The sequence below is a fragment of the Fomitopsis serialis genome (genome assembly GCF_022376445.1).
Source record: "Fomitopsis serialis strain Sig1Antser10 chromosome Unknown B0H18scaffold_326, whole genome shotgun sequence".
NCBI lineage: Eukaryota > Fungi > Basidiomycota > Agaricomycetes > Polyporales > Fomitopsidaceae > Fomitopsis > Fomitopsis serialis.
In genome coordinates, this window is record NW_025955286.1 from 14,834 (window position 1) to 16,673 (window position 1,840).

At 47.6% G+C, this 1,840-nt stretch overlaps 1 protein-coding gene across 1 annotated transcript; it reads left to right on the forward strand.

Moving 5' to 3' along the window:
* The first annotated feature begins 503 nt into the window (after positions 1-503).
* B0H18DRAFT_1062061 (uncharacterized protein) lies at positions 504-707 on the forward strand. Its single transcript, XM_048031126.1, has one exon. The coding sequence runs from the start codon at positions 521-523 to the stop codon at positions 689-691; it is 171 nt and encodes a 56-aa protein (XP_047885012.1). The 5' UTR covers positions 504-520; the 3' UTR covers positions 692-707.
* The last annotated feature ends 1,133 nt before the right edge of the window (positions 708-1,840 follow it).

Below are 1,840 nucleotides of genomic sequence, written 5' to 3' on the forward strand. Positions count from 1 at the left end.
TTTTTGGATCATACATTTTGTAGTGATACTTACACTGTATATAAGCTTACCAAGTGTATACAATGTGTTGTTACCTCGGAATAGTATGACTATCTCCCCAGTGATACCTACCCAGTACCCATCAATAGAGCGGCCAGAAGTGAGAATAATATGGTCTGATGAGCTCTAGAGAACTGCTATGATTATCCACAAGCAATAAATAGTGTTTGATGAAGGATTACTGGCCCCAAAATGCGAAACTTCGCCACAAGGGGGCATGCATAACATCACAACCACTCCACTGTAGCCCATGAAAGCTCTACCAGTATGTTGCAAGCACATTCATGTACGTTTTTGTGTATACTCACAGTATCAGGACTAGTATATGTGCCTCAATGTTATGAGAATGTTCACATGTACAAAAAGCATATTGATTCATTTGGAGCCTCTACATGCATCCAGACATTATGAATACTTCTCAGAATGTACATTTGCATCATATCTGTATGTGCTTACACCTACAATACATTTCTGAGACGAGATGACAAGGGCATGCATTCAATTGGCTATAGGGGGCTACAGGAAGGAGAAGAACATATCACATCATCTCCTGTGGTTGGATTGTCTCCAAACATGGTATGCAATATGTGTTGTATATCTAAATGCTATATGTGAAGTCTCTTGGGGATTGGACAAGCAGGAGGTCGTGTAGAGCGAGACGAACATCGTCTCGGGCAGTTCGGGGACATGCCCGAAGCGGTGCCCGAGTGAACATCGCTCGAGTGCATTGCACACTTAACGAGCATACGGGCGCTTTCACGCCACTACGACCACTTCTGCATACAGACCCCCTGGCTGTCACCTCATTGACTCCAAACAGCTTCGGACAAATACTAACATTATTGTACCATTAGTGGGTCCTATTTCCGTTTTATCCGATGCCAATAAAGGACGAGGTGCACGATTCCGACTCACTCCTTTTCTCAGCCACTAGGTCAGCCACCAGTGTGAACATCATCGCATCGCAAGGTATGCATATAATCCTGTTATGATTTAGTACCCTAGCATTGTTGGTTAGCACTAATAGATGCTAAAACATCGAAGATCTGTGTATAGACATGCATTAGCTGCTGTGCAACAGAGCCAGCCATATGTGTGGCATCCCACCTACATTTGACCTCTATCACCCCCAGTTGCTGCAGATACCGTACAACAAGTAGTGAGTAGGCATAGATGCATTCCATGAGTATATTAGTACTATTTGTCTGAGTACCAGTACATTGGTTGAGGTGTTATACATGGCCACTTATGGCGGAGTTTTCACTTACAGGGCAGGACAACTTGCTCATAGTATTGAAAGACTAGTTGTGTATCATGATAGCAGTAGTAATAAGTATAAAAGAGCACATTTTGCTCGCTTTTGACCGCTCTATCCGTGCATAATGCCGAGGCATGATTGGATGTAAAATCATACAATTCCGAGGTAACTACTGATTATATATACAGTGGAAGCCTATATACGGTGTTCAATTTGGTACTATATGTATGTAGCACGAAATCGCGACGAGAAACGGAGAGGGGAGCGAGATATTCGTGCTCGTCGTCGCCGACAGCGAGCACAGCGCCGGACGCGGTGGCGAGCGCGCGTGGGAATCACCCGATCAACGACCGTGGGAGTGCCCGCGAGGCTCGGGCACGCGCCACCCAGCCGCGCGTCAGAGTCAACGCGGACCCGATCTCCGCACGGGCTCGCCATGGTCGTCGACGGTGAGCGCGATGCGATGGGCCCGTGCGCGGTGGCGGCGAGCTCAGCGGGCGTGGCGTCGGCTTACCGAACGTCGGGCGCGACGCCCGGGGATCG